The sequence below is a fragment of the Pogona vitticeps genome, chromosome 5 (assembly GCF_051106095.1).
Source record: "Pogona vitticeps strain Pit_001003342236 chromosome 5, PviZW2.1, whole genome shotgun sequence".
NCBI classification, from domain to species: Eukaryota; Metazoa; Chordata; class Lepidosauria; order Squamata; family Agamidae; genus Pogona; species Pogona vitticeps.
The window spans coordinates 49,451,094-49,469,392 of record NC_135787.1 but is presented as its reverse complement, the minus strand read 5'-3'; the positions used below and the strand labels follow the sequence as shown (position 1 = coordinate 49,469,392).

General features: G+C 39.6%; 1 protein-coding gene across 4 annotated transcripts in view; it reads left to right on the top strand.

Annotated features, from left to right (window-relative positions):
* FSTL5 (follistatin like 5) overlaps positions 1-18,299 on the top strand; it is a 478,043-nt gene that overhangs the window by 453,403 nt on the left and 6,341 nt on the right. For all 4 annotated transcript variants that reach the window (XM_073001505.2, XM_073001502.2, XM_073001506.2 and 1 more), the window contains one exon: positions 2,862-2,986. In XM_073001505.2, coding sequence (XP_072857606.1) covers positions 2,862-2,986 — 125 coding nt within the window. The remainder of the gene's footprint in view (positions 1-2,861; positions 2,987-18,299) is intronic.

The following is an 18,299-nucleotide window of genomic DNA, read 5'->3' as shown; positions in this document are numbered from 1 at the left end:
ATTTCTTTTCTTTAACCCGCCCCCTCCTCGAAGTCTCCTCATTTCTAACATCTACATGCTAAGTGGGTAGGTGCACATTGTTTTCTCCACTTTGGAAATAGCCATACCTCATGAATATGATCACTGTAGATGGTTCAGAATTTTGTTCAGTCCCTCTTTAATGTTTCATTGTGCTTTGAACATTCAGTGGAAGGAAATGGGTGTGGGGAAAATGGGTTCTGGAGAAACTGAAACTGCCAACCCTAGATTAAGTGTCCTTTAGCTGTTTCAGCAGGGACAGATGTTCCTAGAAGCCAGCTATAGCACTTGAAGGCACACAATCTCATGAGGAGGACTGTAACTTGAATATGTTGACGGTGCAATGAAGTTGTAAACAGATGACCACTGAACTGAGAAAAATAGAAATGGAGTGGATGTTATATATTATCGTGTCCAATGCCCTACTCAGGCAGTGAATGATGATCTGCTTCTTAAGCATGAACATTAATATTTACTAGAAGCATATGTTTCGGGTTTTTTTTACTGCAACTCCCAGAATTCCCCAAATGGTAAAGTCTGATTGTACACAACTCTCAGTATTTTTTTTTCCGTTGAACTGTTTGAAAATCCAAATTCTTTGTCTAAGTATTCTTAATTAATAATTATGAACCATCAGGTCAATCCTAACTTGTGGTGACCCTTTCCTGGATTTTCTAGGTATACATCATTCAAAAGTGGTTTAGCATTCCTCTGTTCTGGGCAGTGCTGTGACACTGTGCTGCTTACCCAGTGCTACACAGACTGGCTCTTCTCCTGGGATACATTGTGGAGAATCCAACTCCCAACTCACTGAGCTATGCAGCCAGACTAGGAATTCCCATCACAAAGCAAAATACCATATGCTAACCTCTCTGAACAGAGAAGCAATGCAATGCTTCCGTTCTCTATCTGAGTTTGAGATAATTCCGATTATCTACGAATGTGTTTGCTTTTTTAATCATTCACTTATTTTTGTATCAATTGTTCAAAGGGGATAATAACTATCAATCTGATTTTACTCAAATGAAATTCTTGCTTTATAGATAGCACATTTCTGAACGCAAAGTATATTTTTTATTGATTACGTTATGGTAGGTGATGCAAGTCTCCACTGAATGTTAAGCATGCCGTTGGCTGCACTGTTATTGGACAATACTTCAAAATATTTTTATGGCTTTTATAACAAAATAGGCATGAAAAGCCCTTCCTAACAGCAAATAATTGCTTTAATATTGATACAGCCCTGTGAGGCACCATTATGGCAAAAAGCATAAGTTCTGGAACAGCCTGCACTGACTATGGTGCAATTGTTACTTCACACAAACTCTGACACTGTGCTAGTGTCATGAACAGAACTCAGAAATATATCTTGGCACAGTGACAACAATATAAATCACTCCTTCTGGATAAAATAGAACAGCGCTACAGCTGATATTGACAAAAGAAATGGTAGTAAAAGAGCTGTGCAAGGAGGAGAACACGTTACTAACTTCTCTCAGATTCGTATATTTTCATGTACGTGCAAGTAGTCTCAGCTGTCTCCAGACACGCATTCCCATGAACTGATACAATGCATCATGGGAACATTTCTGTGGCTAGGAAAATGGGGGAAATTATTCCACAGCTTTACCTAGGACACAACCAGGACACATATGAAGCCTCAGCCCTGCATTACTCGGGGGGGGGGGCAGGGCAGAGAAACCCCAGGTGCTCCTCTTTATTAATAATCCACTTTTGTTATTTTTGCTGCTTGTTCTATTTTCTTTTTCTTACCATTTAAAATTTGTTATGTGGAAAAGTTAAAATAGCTGAACAGCACCAGTGGCTGCCATGAGGAGCTCTCCATCTGGAAATAGCCCTAAATCTCCTCTCTACTGCAAGGATATCTGTGCTACTAGCAACAGTTTTGTGCCTGCATAAGATTAACAGTGCAAGTGCCACTTCCAAGACCTCCTCCGCTTAACTCCCCTCTGCCCTCACTGTCTACAGTCCCACACTCCTTGCCCACTCAACATATTTACGATCCATATACCTGATGTTCTGGATTATACCTCCAATAAAGTGGGATGATTGCTTGTGTGGAAACAGAAATAGTCTCACAAATATATATGTGCTTTATGTAAATGATCGCCAGACCATCCAAAGATAAACACTTGCGTATCTTCTTGTGTAGCTACCTTTAAGAAGAGCTCCAACAAGCTCATTGCTGAATTACAAACTCTTGCTTAATTGTACGGCCATATAGTGTATACTTTATCCTGTTCAAATTGTTGTTTTTTTAAAAAATTGCTTAGAGTTGATCCTATCACTTGAAGTGAACTTTCAGTGTGCATTTGGATGTTGCTGCTTGAAACAGCCATCTGAAGAATTGTAAGAAGACTCTTTAGCTTTTGTCAAAGGGAGGTTAATACACATCTATACACTTGTGTTACTGAAGAACTGAAGATCCGTTGATTTCTATAATTTACTAAAAGTGTCAGAATACAGTGTCCATTGCATAATGCCACCACAAATTAAACACACAGTTAATTTATATAAACCATTAAAGCAGTAGTTCCCAAACTTCTTCCACTTGTGGTTCCCCTTAGCAGTGGCGCTGGTGGCAGTGCAGGAGGAGCCGCAAGATGTGCTGTGCAGGGCAGGCAACAAAGAATCAGGAAGGAGCTGGAACCAGGGCCAGATGGAAGAGCAGCAGCAGCTTCTGCATTCCTCCTGGCTGGTTTGGCGATACACCAGGGAGCCGTGGGGCACTGCAAGGAGTAAGGGGCGCTATGGCGCACACTTCGGGAACCTCAGCATTAAAATAACCAAACATTTAAGTAATTCTGCAATATTTCCTCCAGGTGATAACCCAGGCCAGTGGAAGTGTATCTCATCATACGATTCATACTCAACCTGTGGGGAAGCAATTTGACAGAGTGGATGATTTTTTTATTCCATCTACAACTCTTCTCATCACTCATATAAGGTAGGTAGCACATAAAATACAGTATAATGGAGGCTGTAGAGTTTTTCCCAGATCTTTCATGTTTGTTAATTTCATACCTCCCCTTTCCCATATGGAACTCAGAATGATTTGGACATGGTTATCACATGTTATTTCACAAAAACTGTATGAGGGAAGGTGACTAGAGGTCGGAACACAGGTTTCTGTAGTCCAAGACTAGTAGTTAATGATAGGGACAAATATAAAAATGGATTGGATTTTCCAACAAATAATGCTGAATTATTAAATATTTGTCAATCCATATTTGTTGGTCCCAGAAACCCCCACAAATATGAAGGGATGAATATTTACCCATTTTTATTTGTCCTCAGCTGATTGGCAGCAGAAGGGCGGCAGCCACCCCACACAGCCACCCAATACCACAGCCTACCCCCACCCCCTTCCTTTCCCTACCTTAGGCCCCACACCACACCACACCCACCGACACCCTGTTACCTTAATTGCTGCTGCCAAGGTCTTCTGGCCTGGCAGCCATGCATGTAAAAATAGAGACTGGGTGCCCTTTGCAAAGATGGTGGCTGTGGCTTCATTTAGGGCAGGGAAGCCACAGCTGCCATCTCTGCAAAAGGCAGCCAATCTCCCTTTTTATACACTGTGGCTGTGGAGGCCTGATGGAGACCTTGGCAGCAGCTATTAAGGTAAGGGGGTGTCAGTGGGAGTGGGGTGGGGGCTAAGGTAGGCAAAGGAAGGGGTGTGGGGGTAGGCTGTTGGGGTGGCTGGCTATCGGCTTCTGATCAGTTGATCGGTGGCTGGTAGGCAGAATGGGCTTCTGTGCTGTGTGGCAAACTCTCCTGGGGGGAACCAATTTGTGGGTGAATAACTCAAATGTCCAATATCCAGTCTTCACCAAAGTTGGCAAACGTCTTGGTGAAAGACATAGGATTCTGGATTCTCTAAGTAACGTGGGCGGAGCTTTCCTGTGGGGGTCCTCTTTGTGACTATATAACTTGAGGGTCCGTGATCTAATGTTCACCAATCTTTTTGGAGTTGTAGAAAAGCGTTTGAGGAAACTTTCCTCCAGATTTGGTATCTCTAACTGGTTGGGGGCCAGTCTTATAGCCATTTAAAATGCAGATGAATTGACAGATCAATCCATCAATTTGTCGAAGAATATTTGTATATTTGTATTTGTTGATCCGTTAATCTTGACGAATAACGGATCAAAATGAATCGCCATTTTTTTATTTGTCCCCATCTGTACTCGTAGTCTGTAATTATTGTCATAGATAGTCTTTTGTTGCTACTAGCTGCATTTTTGCCACTGGACCTTTGTGGTCTTCTTCAAACATCTTTATTCTGGCATATTACTTTGTAGAATTTTAAGATTCTGTGAAACTTGCTGCTTGGTACTCTTTAACTTATTTTCATTCTCAGTGTCTAGTAAAATGCATTGGAGAATATGAAAATATGTGTTGTAATATTCATTCTGATATTACACTGGATTCACCCTAAGAATAGCATTCAATTGTGCTATTATCTTTGCCATATTTTTCATCTCTGACTTCTTCATCTACCATATTTAACTTGCCATTGGTTACCTAAATAACAAAGTTAGACCTTTGCTTACCTAAACTCAGGGGGAAATTAGTATGATTCAGGTAAGGAGTTCAGACAGAAGCCATCTGGATAGGTGGAAAGAATTGGGATATATCCAATTGTTATTCCCAGCTAAAGCATGCCCATTTAATGGATGCAGCTGGTTAAGCCAATACTTTTTAAAGTGCCATTGATTTGGTGTGTCTATTCTATTTGGAATTAACAATTGGATTTAGCTCAATATTGTCTGTATTGACTGCTTCTGTAGTAAAAATGAAATGAAATATTTTGAAGAATGAATTGAATACAAAGCAGACTGAGGCTAGGATAGCTCAAATATAATAGGAGTCAAAAGAAGGAACAAGTGTCTTGTTTTCAAAAATTACATTATTGTTTTAAATGTTGAGGAATGCATATTATTCACAGGTAATGTCATTGAGTTGTAGTGTTCTTTTAAAGAACAGCCAGCTTAGTTCATTTATTTATTTGCAATCATGTGCCAGCTCATCACAAGCCATATAATTATTAGGGACAGAGCTAAGAAATTTCAAAAAATCGAAGCATCTGTTCTCATTTTGATTTTTCTCCTCCCTTTGGGACAGCTCAGAAACTTCACATGGATAAGACATTTTTAACAAAAGGCCAACAAAAGGGAAGAGGAAATCTTTAAAACAGATTTTTAAAATATAGTGTATTTGTTGCATCTGGTACTATTTATTCTGGTGCATGTTCTGTGCTCTCATACCATATTTTGTTACCGTATAAATGTTGTTTGTAACAGCTCAAGCCTTTGAGTTATTTACTTTTCTAAATCTGCTGGACCCAGAATAGAAGCCAACTCTGATGCTCATCAGGGCATAATGGTCATGGTGGCTTTAGGCTTCGCACAGAAATTTTATGGTAGTATTAATGATGTGCCAACACAATTTATAGCAACTATCTTCTAAAACTAAAGTGTGGAAATCCTGCTCTTACAGCAGGGCTGGGGAAATGGTGGTTCCGCAGATGCTGTTGAACAATTCCTATCAACTGTACCAAGTCTGCCCAAAGGTGAAAGATGACAGTAGTTGTACATAGATTTATGGAGGACCACAGCCTTCCTAGCCCTCCCTGAGATTATTTCCATGGTAGTAAAATAAAGCCTTTCTTTATTCTTTAGCACATGTGCATGATTTACATGTAATACTACTGTAATACTTAGGAACATTTGAAAAAAATCAGTTTCTGATATTATGAATTAGAGTGGTGAATTTGGTATGATTTTTGCACCTTTTGCCCCTGATAACTGCTTTAAAGTAAAGTAGATAAAGTGGGAGAAAATAGGCAGAGTTCAATGCTAGGTCTCTTCTCCTAAGCAGTGTTTTTAACTCCATAAAGTGTAGTGCAACTTGAAAGACAGTTCTTAGTATAGTTAAAAATACCCAGTATAGCCAACATAGCAAAGCACAGTATGGGGTAACAAGCTTGGCAAAAATCAATGCAGCTTATTAAAAAGGGGGATTATAACCTTTTCCAAATATGTCTGTGTTGTATCATTCTATTAATGAACCACATTAGCAGAAATCCATGCTATTTAGACAAGGATCCACAAGAAATGCTAATTGTATTCCTGATTAACAATCTCCTAAAATTTCTATCATGTTGATCTGAATTTTTCTGTGAAAATATTTTACAATTATGTTAGATAAGACTTTGTGCTACATGATTAGGCATATGGATTTTTGTACAGGAGCTAAAGATAAGTGGAACATAAATGAAGGTGAATGGGAAAAGGAGATAAGGACGTTTGTTCCAAACAAATCAAAAGTGAGTGCTTTAGGAATAGGAAAGTGTATATTTTAGTCCATTGCTATCCCTCTCTATTTGTATTGCTACATATGTATAAACCAAGGCAATCCTATTTATGCATTCCTTTCAATGTGTGGTAGGCTATTGTGAGCTGAATGAGAGAATTCTTGCTGACATCTTTTATTATATTGAGGACTTCTTGTATAAGTAAATTGGAAGCTTGGATGAGTTATTGAAGGCAGCAGCAGATTGGAGAAAACTGCAATGAATTAGAGGGGTGCTTTGTATAATACGAGAGGAAAAATGTTTAGCACACACCCCATGCCCGCAATGCTTCTGTGCAGGTATATTTAAAAGCAAAGTTTGCTTCCGCCTAGGAGAAGAACCAACTAGGAAAAATAAATGTCTGCCCTTTCTCTAAACTAGAGATACCAAGGAAGAATGGTACAGTACAGAATTGGGGAAATAAACAGCAACATCTCTTGATTCTATTTATTTTCCTTTTTTAAAACAAAGTGTACATGTAATTTTCTTTTTCCTTGGGATGGGGAAGCTTGTACCCATGCAGCAGAGTCGAGTGTATGGAAAATAATCTGACACTCCCAGGTGCCAGAACTGCTAGTTATGGCTCTGGATCCTACAAGGAGGAATCTGACAGGCTGAGAAGTTTGCTCACTTCCTATCAACCACAAGAGTGCTGCATCTTAGATTTTGGTCAAGATATAGGTTTGGAGGTCTGGGTTTTACACCATTTGTCCAAGGGCTTCCCCCGTGACATCACAAGAACCTGCTTGTTAGTTTCAGTGAATGAAATGGTGCTATCCTGGTAAACAGCTGAGAGTGAGACAAAGGTCTTTTGTTTATATGTTTTAAGTTTCCGGATTTTGCAGACATTTCTTTCCCCTTGAAAAGCAAAGCATGCATCAAGAGTATGCACAACAAGGAGGATTTGCGGATTGTGGGAAAGACAAGTCTAATTTGATAGCAGCAGGAACTCTAGACTAGTTCTCACAGAGGATGAGGAAAATAAAACATTATTTGTCCTCACCTAGAAGGCCAAGACAAAGAAGATTTATAGTCTTAGGGCCTGTCCACACTAGCATTTAAATAGAATATATAGCTCACTGAAGGAATGATTTAACTGGGGGTGGGGAAGCCCACACATGCTTGTGTTTCTACTTAGATCAAGCCATCCTTCCATTCTAAGAGCTATGCAGATGGTCAGGGGAAGCAACCCCTTGCTTCCCTGTCAGCTCTGGATGCCCCAGCCAGCACTGTCAGCACTGAACCCTTCCACAGAGGCAACTGAGTATTGGAGACAGGCACAGCGGATAATATGCTGTGTGTGGGTGAGGGACTGAGTGAGTGCTAGTGACCTTTGGGCAGCAACAGCAATGGTCCCCCCCCTCTGCCCTTTTCCTGCGTGTCTCATGGCTTAGTTCCGTACACTATGCCTTCTTGCTACACTCCCCCTTTCTTTTCCGCTATTTTTTCTTTCCTCCTTTATTTCCCATTTTCTGTCTTTTTTATTTACTCTCCCATCCATATGTTCTCCTTCTCTCCTGGCAGTTTCACCTACTGCTTCAGTACTCTTTGCCTTCTCTTGGCTGCTTTGCAATCCTCATTGCTTTTATCAGTTTTCATTTCCTTCCCCATCCAGACAGGACCTTCTTTCCTCTCCCCACTTGCTTCTTTCTGTCCTAACCCTTTTTCCTCCCATTCTTTCTTTTTCACCTTCTCCCTTCTCTCCCCTTCCTTATTTATGGTTTCTACTTTAACAATTGATTGCACTACAAGGGGTAATTTGCTATGGGGACAGAAGAAGCGAGCCACATCACTCTTCCCAAAAATCTCTCCAGAATCTCTTTAACCTGATCCACACACCCCCACCCAAAACGGCCAGTCTGGACAGGCTTAAAGTTAAGCACAGGCCTGGGAAAGCTGTGCCTGTCAGATCAGACATGAAGAAGTTATTTTTTGGATTATGATTCCCAGAAGCCATTATGTTTGGTAGAACTCTGGGAGTTGGTGGACTAAAAAAGTAACTTTTTCCAGCTGTGATCCAGATGTTGATGAACCAGTGGTTTGGGTAACAGGAACTGAGGGGCACTAGAGTCCAACATTATCAGGGTCTCCGTCTCCAAGCCCCCCAGTCCTGTAGTAATGACACTTTTATCCCTAATTTTGCACTTTGTATGATAACTGACAGAAAACTAGATTGCCATAATCCTTTCTTTGCTTAACCTGGAGATATCCAACCATAATAAGCATATTTCTTATCTTCATACCATCATAATGCAGACTGCAACCTTTTTTGCCTTCTTTCTCCTGTAAGTTCGTTCAAATGCATGAGCTCCATTCTCATTTTTCTTGGCCTTTTCTGACCTTAGCTTCACCTTTACACACAACAGAAAGCCACTTTCAAGGAGCTTATTTGAACATTATAAAGAATTCTGGTTTTTTTAGACTTATAATCTTACTAGCCTCTGACAAAATATTAAATTCATCCATGTATTAAAATTTTAAGCCATACTTCCCTGTGCCTTTCCCTGCTCTTTAGCTATACCTTTGAATTTGTTCTCTAATGAAGGAATTCCATTTTGGCAAATTGTACCTTGCTCTGGAGAACTTTGAGAGCTGGTTTAAATAAAAAATGAATCCTCTGAGAAATGTGACAGGAAGGGCTTTAAATTAACTGCAGCTAAGAAATCCATCAAATGAGGTGCAGCATGGAAAAACTGTCCATTAAAATGAAGCTGTCATCAGTCATTGGTAAAAATCCCTAATAGCAGTGGCAGTATAGAAAGGGTTTCTAACTATTTTTCCTAGAGGTTTAATAGCTAAGTGCATTTCTGTACAAAATCAGGACAAAATATACTGACACCTTCAAATCGTTGTACTACACTACCAAATATAGCCCTCTACATCTCCTGCACTCTCCCAGAATGTAGTAGACCATATGCTTTCGGTTTCTGTGAATAAAGGGCAGACCAAAGAATGTTTCTCTTTCTCACTGCTGAGGCTGCTGGAAAGCCTGATAAAAAGATCATGTTTTTTAACTCAAGACCCTTGAGTTAACAGTTTGATTTATAGAGGTTTTCCAAAATACAACATTCTCACATCTCAAGCATGTGGTCATCTGTGGACATTGAGAGGGAAAAGTCAACAAATAAAGCATCAAATAAAAGTATTAAATCAAATCATAATGGATGAGTAACACAGAAATCATATAACTAGAAAATTGAATTGGTAAGTGAGTTTATTTTAATTTTTGTTGTTGTTTTGGACTTTTTTTCCCATAGGAACGCATTAAGTTTCAATGCATTACTATGGGAAAGTGTGCCTCACAAGACGAACTTTTCGCTAGACGGCATTAACCGTGGAATGGATTAATTTCATCTTGCGAGGCACCACTGTAAATATAATGAGTCACCGTCACTATAGAATCAAACTTTTCTTATCTGTGAGTGCATCAACTCCAGCACTTTGTTAATCCATTCTCAAAAAGTGAAAGAACCATGCTTTCTACATTTACCAGCAATGGCTGGGTGACATTAAGACTTGTCCACAAACATTCACCCTTCTCCCATACATTCTTCCAACTTCCTACAGGAGTAAACACACAAAGAAACACATATTCTCCCCCCCCCCAATACACTGATATTCTCCCCTACCGTAACACATCACAAAGCAAGTGAAGGAAAGCTAACATGAATCAAACTCAAATTTCATAACAGTACCCCCATCACACACAGACACTCACACATTGAAAGGAAGCCTGTGTTTCCAGATTTTCAGCATTTGTCTGCTTAGAAGTCAGCTGGATTCCAATTCAGCCTTTTCAGCAGGGTAAGTACTGTAAAGGAGAGCAGCCATGACCAAATTAATGAACACAGTTTTCCCCTGGCTTCTCCTCTTCCCCTCCATGAAGTGGGCATTTGGGAAAAAAATCATTGCTATAACTTGCTTTGGGTCATTCCATCTCCAGTAGTAAACTCTTAACTCTTCAGTATCTCAGCTGCCAGAATCTGAACATAAATCTGACAATAGCAATTCAGACAGAGGGTCAAGGAAATTTGAATTCAAGCAGAAAAGATGCTGCTAGAGGAGAATACATTAGGTGAAAATAATCTAGATACAAGGAACAATTCATGGCTCAAACCAATAAAGACCAGCTAGAGATCAAACAAGTTAGAGAAGAGTAACCGAAGAGTATGATCAAACACAGAGCAAGGATCAAGGTCAATCAACAAAATCTAAGGACATCTAATAAGGTACAGACTTTAGGCCTATTCATTTGTATGATCTGGAACAATCAGCATAGTTACAGGGCAGAAACAAGCCCCATCCCCTTCCTTATTGCTCTGCTGGAATAAGCAGTGATGTGTCTGAAAAAACGAATCCCACTCACATGTAGGCTGTATGCACAAGCAAAAGGCTTAGGAAACCTATGTTTACAAATAGAGCCTACATGCAAGAAAGGACCTTTCTTCTTCTTCAGATGCATTGCTGTCTGAAGTTTTTCCCTGTACCTTTCTTGATGATTGTAGATTCCAGAATGACAGAAGACGGTTAATAATTCTAGCAGTTCTTCCAGCATGGAACTTGGCTCAGCTGTTCTTTCCCTGAGGATTTCTTCCCTGCAGTGCCATACATATTTTCATCCTGCATTGCTCTCTTGGGCTGGAAAGAGGCCCTGACCAATCCTTAACTACCAAACTGGGCTCCCACCCTTTCAGACATTGTTTTTGCCATCATTTTGACCAAAGGGTCAGGATCTTCTCCTGTGCCAAGGCAGTTCTGCATTTAGGCTGGAATATAGCAGTGCTTTCTAGGAGTGGTGCCCTCTATAGAGCAAGAAAGGCAATGAGACTACCACCCTCAAGAAGCATTGTGGCAGATTCTTTGCAGGAAGCATTGCCACAGGAAGTACCTGCTGAAGTTTTTGAACTGACTTCAAGGGCAATTACAGTACTCTGTTTCAGAGATTACCAATGCACGAACCACTATTGTTAGGCATTTTTAACCAGGTAGGGGCACAGCTGGGTGAACTCAATAAAACACACCAGTGCTGTTTCAATCCCATGGTGTGGTATGAACCCCAATTGATATGGATCTAGACTGCAGCTGCTCAGCTACCACCCTCTCAATCAACTTGTCCAGGAATGGAATGTTGGCAATGGCCCTATACTTGTTAAGATCATCCATTGCTAGATTGGATTTCTTTGGAAGGGCCTTACAATGGTTTCCTTTGGACAGAAAGGTAAATGGCCCTCTTGAAAAAATGCATTAACAATGTGAGTAGCCCATTTCACTGTCATTTCCTTTCCTGATTTTTAGAGCCATAACTGGCAAGGATCTAGAGAGGAGGAGGTGGCTTTGCAGCATGCAAGTGCCTTGTTCACATCCTCTGGCCATAATAGTTGAAACTGATCCAGTTTAATCTGACTAGACAGTGCATTGGACATCTCCATCAGTTCTACTGGTATCAACAAAGAGTCAAGGTCCCACTGGATAAATCAAACAATTCAGACAAATAATTCAAAACACATTGAAGTGGAAGGTATGCAAACCCTCTATTAAAGACTACATGGCAGGGATTTAATAAGGAGACAAATATCAGCAATAGTCCTCAGTATATTTAAGGACAAAGTATGTGATATATTTTATGAATAGTTTTGCTACACAGTGGATATTTTGGAAGTCTCTCTCCTTTATTGCAATGGTGCCATGATTCATTGGCCAGAATCCTGTTCTTAATGTTACACCATGTGTTCCATCCCAGCAACAAGGAATCCACTAGTCAACTATGTAATTTGTCATGAGGTCCCTGTTTCAACCAATTGTGCCATGCACCAGCTGAAGCACTTTGTGGATAGCACTCCCACCTTGGAGCAGTTGTAGCTATCATGGGTGTAATGTCAGGTTACAACCGCCTTGTTACTCAGCAGGATTTCAGCAATGGAGTTTATCTGTGGAGCAGTGTCTCTATCAGAATTTGAAGGATCACTGAAAAAGTATCCAAGTTTCAATAAAGATACAAGTGATATGTAAGTTAATGAATGGGATTAAAGGCAATAGTTATATGTGATGTGTAAACTAATGGATGGGATTAAAGAAAAACTGGAATAGAGTTTGTTGAGCTTTCTTAAAGCATCTCTAATTGCAATCTCTGCTTCATTACGGTTTTAGTAATCTGTATCAGTACAACCAAAAATAGGGCCCTTAATTTCCCCACACATGTCAGTGTCTTATACTGGACATGCATTTCATGTTTATATAGAACAAAGAAAGAATACCCAGAGAAAGATATTTCAGAAGTCTGCAGTGCAGGTTATGTCAACTTTATGGTTCATCAATCTAAGTAAAGTAAGATAATTGAAATAAATTAAAGGATTTAATTATAATATTATACAATGTTTCAAAGCAATACTAATTGTAAAATATTCATTCCTGATCATTAGCAGCTTTAATCTTTCTAGCAGGTGTTCCAAACATAACACAGTAGCTTCCTTCACAAGTGCAAGATTGAACAATCAACCTACTGGTGTGATAGCTTAGAATTTAAATAGAATTAATTATTCTGTCTTCTAAATAACCCATTCCCTGTGTCTGAAGTGCTAACGGTCATAGGAGAAATACACAATCAGAATTTATTTAAATTTCAGTTCTTACAGGCATTCTGAAAGTTACAGCATATCTTTTCTTTGAATATTATAAATGCTTGTTCCATTTCTGTTAGAACTTCAGAGAATAAGAATGAAGGATTCTAAAGACTGGGGCCAGTGTGCTGTTGCCAAAATGTAGACTAGAACAGAAATCATGTAAGTGTCTCCCATGTCCAGCAGATTCCCTATTTAATGGCTATTCTCATACTGGTTGTGAGATCAGTGTCACGACTGGTCTTGCAACAAGGAGTCTGCCAGACTGTGTTTGTGTGTTTGTGTGGAGTGCTTATGCAAATTCCCCTCTACTTCATATTTAAGCAACAGGATAATCATCAGAAAATTCAATTCTATTTAAATTCTAAGCTTTCACAACCAGTAAGTTGTTCATTCCCAGAGACAGGGGGAATTAAATTGAGAAATTTTGGTAGGGCGTCTATTCTAGAGCCAAAGGCTCCATTCCAGACTTCAGCACAATGGAAGTGTGGGGAAAATAAAATTGACTTCACCAGCAATATGGTCAATATCCTGTTCAGTATTTACCATATAGAACTCCAACTGCAGAATACTGGTGCAGCACAACCAGATCACATAGCCTGGCATTTAAAAGTCTGGTATGCGACCAGCACCTCAGCAGATTGCTACAGTACTATCTGCAGTTGATCTTGGATAATTTTGTTAATTCCTTTTAGAGTTAGCAGAGTATGGGGTACAAAACCAACAACCACACAGAGAAAGCATGAGAAAATACCTTAAATCACAGTAACCTACCCCATTTCACAATGGGCACTTCATATGTTAAAATCCCACTGGAAGCATTTTAAGTGAAAAAAAAGTATCTTTACTTGCAGTTGCTGTCTATAGTTACAGTCAGTAGAAAAACATATGGAGTCACCACATGTGGAATGTCTGCTTACATCAAGAAGGACGAATGAGAGTTACAAATAAAGAAAGAAAGTGAAGCAAACAGACAGGAAGAAAGGAGAGGCAAGCCAGAGATGAGGGGAAAAAGATAGGCTAAACCTTTAGAATTACTCCTATTGATAGTTTCTTCCTGCTAAAGTGAAGCTCTGCATGTTCACAACACTACTTAGTAGTTGTCATAAAATGTTTGTGATGGATGGATTTTCTGCACTGGTACTTTTCAAATTATTTCCTCTCCCAGCATATGTTACATAGTTCTCACATTTTAGAAACAAATGAACTGTTTTTCTTGCTCATGCGTGCTATATTCAGAACAGACTCTTGGGCTTCATTGTGTCTCATTCTTGACTGGGAATTTATAAATAGTTAGCCTTCTTTCCCTTAACACCCTCCCCCCAAGCATATAAGCATTGCAATTCTGTTTTTATAAAGATCCATATCCTGTCTATTAATTTTTAAAAGAAAGGAATAGAAGAACACTTCTGTTGAGATAAACACCATCAGAATTTGCCATTAAAAAGATGCTTGGAATGGGGCAACAGTGACTGCCTCCATGCGTGCTGGTACACAAACCAAATAGCAGACTAGATCAAAAATCAGCCTCCATCCAATTTGTATTCTTACGTTTTTCCAAATGCATGCATTCCCACAGACTGATGTCCAATAAATACATCTGCAGGCATGGCTGAGCCCAATGTACATTTGTTGCATTCCTTTGAGCATGAACGAAAACAATTACTTCAGATTTACATTCAGGCAGACAAAAAGAAGAGCAGCTGTAGCTCAGTGACAACAAGAAAATTCCAGGCCTCAGAGCTTATGTTAACTATCTTTTAAATTTGTCACCAGATGAAAACTGATGCAGTGTTTGCTGTATTAGAGAGACAGTCCACCAATCTCAGGAGACATTTCTTGACTATCTAGCTAAATCTGCACTTCTACGATGGCACCAGCTAGCAGAACAGACACAAAATGGCCACCATTCTGTGTCCCTAGTCAGCCATTCATGTATAGGACTAAACGGGATTGGGACATATGTCCACCCATTACTGTCACCACATGCCTTTGGTACATGCAAAGTTCTGAAGAAGTTTCCTTGCCTTGTCAGGATTCTTGACTGTTTAAGTGTTGACACTGGATAACTGAATGTAGTTCTAGAGCCCTCTGCCGACTTTCATGCTCAATGTGTGAGAAACAAAGATGTTGCTAGATCCAGAGTAGTGCTGGGGACAGGGCTTTAATGCAGGCCCCGTCATCAATCTCAGTTTAGCTGTATACGTGACCTGGTATATTTCTCCACAGGTTTTTTGTGTCCTTGCTGTTGCTTCTTTAATATACAACACAAAATATAGAGTGTTATCTTCTTCTTCATCATCATCTTAGAACTGCAGAGGTGGAAGGGACCCTATGGATAACTGAGTCCAGTCTCTGTCATGGAGGCACAGTGGAGGATCAAACTCCGTATTTCTGGCTGTGCTCATCTTTCAGTGCCTCTCATCCTAGCATTGTGGACTAGTGAAAGCAGAAGAAGGCACAACACTGTTAGACTCTCCACACATTATGAGCAACATGCCATGTGGTATTTTCAGGCCTATTTAAATGCTCTTGCATTATGGAGTATCTGTGGTGAAAGGTGATGTATGTTTACATCACTTCCAAAATTGCACTGGGCCCTCTGCCACCGTCATTGTGCTCAGCACACTTTCTGCAGCAGGGACCACCCCTAGGACAGAAAACTATTGACATACACAGCAATGGTGGGGCTAGAAAGAGCAGTGAATCTGTGAGGATAATGCTAAATGTATACAAACACACACACCCTTCACTACAAGCACCCTGTTTCTTTGTGTTGCACATGGATTGGAGCAAGTTTGCCAGTGATTGGGCTAAGGACATCACACCATGTTACATTGCAGTTGACGTGAACAAACTGAAGGTGAAATACATAGAACAGCAGCAGTGTTGTATCTCTTATAATATCCAATTTATGCAAAGATTAGCTGCCAAGGATGTGCCATTAGCATTTGGTAGAATAGTTTGCTCCTCAGCTGGTGATGATCATCCCAAACTTAGCTCTACCCTTCAGTCAAAGTTTAAATTCTATTGTTTGTCACTGGGGTAAGACTTTGAGGCCTTAGGCCTGGTCTGTTTTTGGAGTTCCACAGTTCTCCCATTATCTTTACTTGTGTTTTAGGTGATCATGTAGTTATCTATCGGTCCAGCAGAAATAGGGTAGAGAACAGTTACCACACTTATCATGTTTGAGTGCTAGCTGAGTCTGAGGCATTGCGGTAAGGAGTAAAGATATCTGTCTGCAATGTTTCTCAGCGATGTTGTGAAGATTTTTATGCACCATTGACGCACTACATCCTATTATTCCAAATCGATAAATGCAACACTTGCCTCACTTCACTATTTCTGAGAAAGCAGCATGCAGCTGTGTATCAAGATAATCATACAGCATGAGAAGCTTCAAAAATGCTGTCAGCTATATCACAGAACTAACACCCACTAGGTACCACATTGCCCATGCTATGCAGACAGCAGCAAGCATCTTGCATTTAATACTCTTAGCTCTAATTAATCATAGATACATCAGCTTCATGACAAAATGAAATTCTGGGATGATGCTGAAGTTCAGTAGAGCTCATCATCATGTTGTCAATGTATGTGCTTCTGGAAGGCCAACCAACCATTATTGCACTTTAAATAGGATTTCATGTTAAATAGTTTATATTAATCACAGCCAGTGACTATGTTGGCTTGGGATGTGGCAGCTAAAAGTCATAGTAATCTTTCCAAGCTCTGATCATAATATAAGTTATTGGATGGGAAGGAAAGAAACGAGAGTAATTCCTTCCCTCAAGAAACAAGACATGTGTAGGAGTTTTACTCAGCAAATCCACTTGCAACTTATACAAGGAAACTCACTCTCTCTATATTTTTGCAGCATTTTACTGATGGTATCATCCTTCATTTGCATGTACATTGGTTGGAGAATAATCAGACCCAAAGCTGTTCTTAATCTTTATCAAAGAGGGAGAAAAATTGTATTGCATGTGATCAAATGGGATTTTAATCTTCTTAATTTCAAAACCATTTTAAATTAAAACTACTTTACATTTATTTTAACTTAGTTTGGCTGGTTTCCATCCAAAGCATTATGAGAAACACAGGTTGGAGTCAAGTGTCATTTAATAATCCTGTCTATGAAATTTGTTAATGCTGTCTCACAACTGCAAGTCAAAGTAGGTAAAGCTATTATGCAGGAAAGGTTGTCCTTAATTCTTGACACAGATATGATATTAATTGTAAAACTCAACATGAGGTGCAGACTCTCTGTAAGTCATCAGCAGTGTAAGAACTCAGCTAAATCAGACACAGGTTTACATAGGTCAACCAGATTGCTGTGGGGAGCTAAAAGTAAAGTGGGAAACTATGAGGGCAACAGCTCTGTCCTGGTGGTGTCCCCCAGGAAGTGATATAGCCTCTGATTCTTTCTATGCTCTCTGTTATAACTAGCAGCCTGGTTAATTATCTTTATTCAATTGGTTACTATCAGCAGTCTTGGCCCAGTGCTCAGTGGTTTCTCACACAGCTTGTTTCAATTGCTATCAAGACCATTTTAATGTTACCACAGCCACAGAGATCAGAATTGGATTAGATAAGAAACAAGGAAATAAAAAACAAGAAATGGTAGACTGTAGAAAAAGAATGGAGAATTACTTCTAGGAATGAAAAGGCAGAAAATGGAGGGCACTTTGAACTGGTGGACAAGAGACAACTGTGCCTCACTGGTTCCCATTATTGCACCTTTCTCCCCTCATACAAGTAAATGGAGAATGTTCAAAAAACAGGAGAACATGAAGCACACCCTCATGTGGCCTCATATATAGCCACAAGTAGCCACAAGTCAAAATATGTTTGCAGAAAAATATGGTAACAGGCATGTCAATCCTTGCTTGTCTTGCCACTGTATGTGACAAAACAAAGATTACTTCCATTTTTCTGTGATGTTGTATTCTATGGAACTATCAAAAAGAAAAGAAAATCAGCTTAAGCAGAATTGTGCAGATAATTCTTTAACACAAGCAATATTTCAGCACACATAACCCAACAACATAAAATTGTGAAGGCTATTGGTTTGTTGCATGGGTTTTTAAGGAGTAAAGATAGGGTGTTTGCGTCATTTTGAACAGTCAGCCAGTCATTCTGTGCTTGCTTTCTGTGCAGAAGCTTTCCTTATCAAAGAGAAAGGATATTAGTTTTGTGCTGACACAATTTGTGCAAATTACAAATACTTTTTTTAAAAAACCCTTCTTGTCCCACTCTCATCTGGAGGCAAGAAATCTCACAGGGCT